Source organism: Charadrius vociferus, unplaced genomic scaffold (genome assembly GCF_000708025.1).
Source record: "Charadrius vociferus isolate BGI_N301 unplaced genomic scaffold, ASM70802v2 scaffold128, whole genome shotgun sequence".
NCBI classification, from domain to species: domain Eukaryota; kingdom Metazoa; phylum Chordata; class Aves; order Charadriiformes; family Charadriidae; genus Charadrius; species Charadrius vociferus.
The window spans coordinates 80,861-81,105 of NW_009649443.1; the positions used below are offsets into that span (position 1 = coordinate 80,861).

General features: G+C 68.2%; 1 protein-coding gene across 1 annotated transcript in view; it reads left to right on the plus strand.

Annotated features, from left to right (window-relative positions):
* The window catches only part of SLAMF1 (signaling lymphocytic activation molecule family member 1), a 4,133-nt gene extending 3,888 nt beyond the window's left edge, over nucleotides 1-245 (plus strand). Inside the window, exon 5 of the mRNA XM_009889523.1 lies at nucleotides 189-245. Coding sequence (XP_009887825.1) covers nucleotides 189-245 — 57 coding nt within the window. The remainder of the gene's footprint in view (nucleotides 1-188) is intronic.

Here is a 245-nt window from a genome sequence, read left to right on the forward strand (position 1 = left end):
CCCCGGCCCTCACACGGTGCCCCGACAGAGCCGCCCGCCCTGCAGGGTCACCCGTCCCTCCCGCAGGTAAGGTTGGCTGCCCCCCTCCCCGGGCATCGCCCCGGCTGGGCATCGCCGTGGGGCAACCCATGGATGTGCCCCCAGCTCAGGCACCTCACTGACCCCTTCGCTCCCATTTTTTGCTGCAGAGCCCCGAAAAGGAGCCCACGACAGTTTATGCCAGCGTGATGATGCCCATGGCCTGA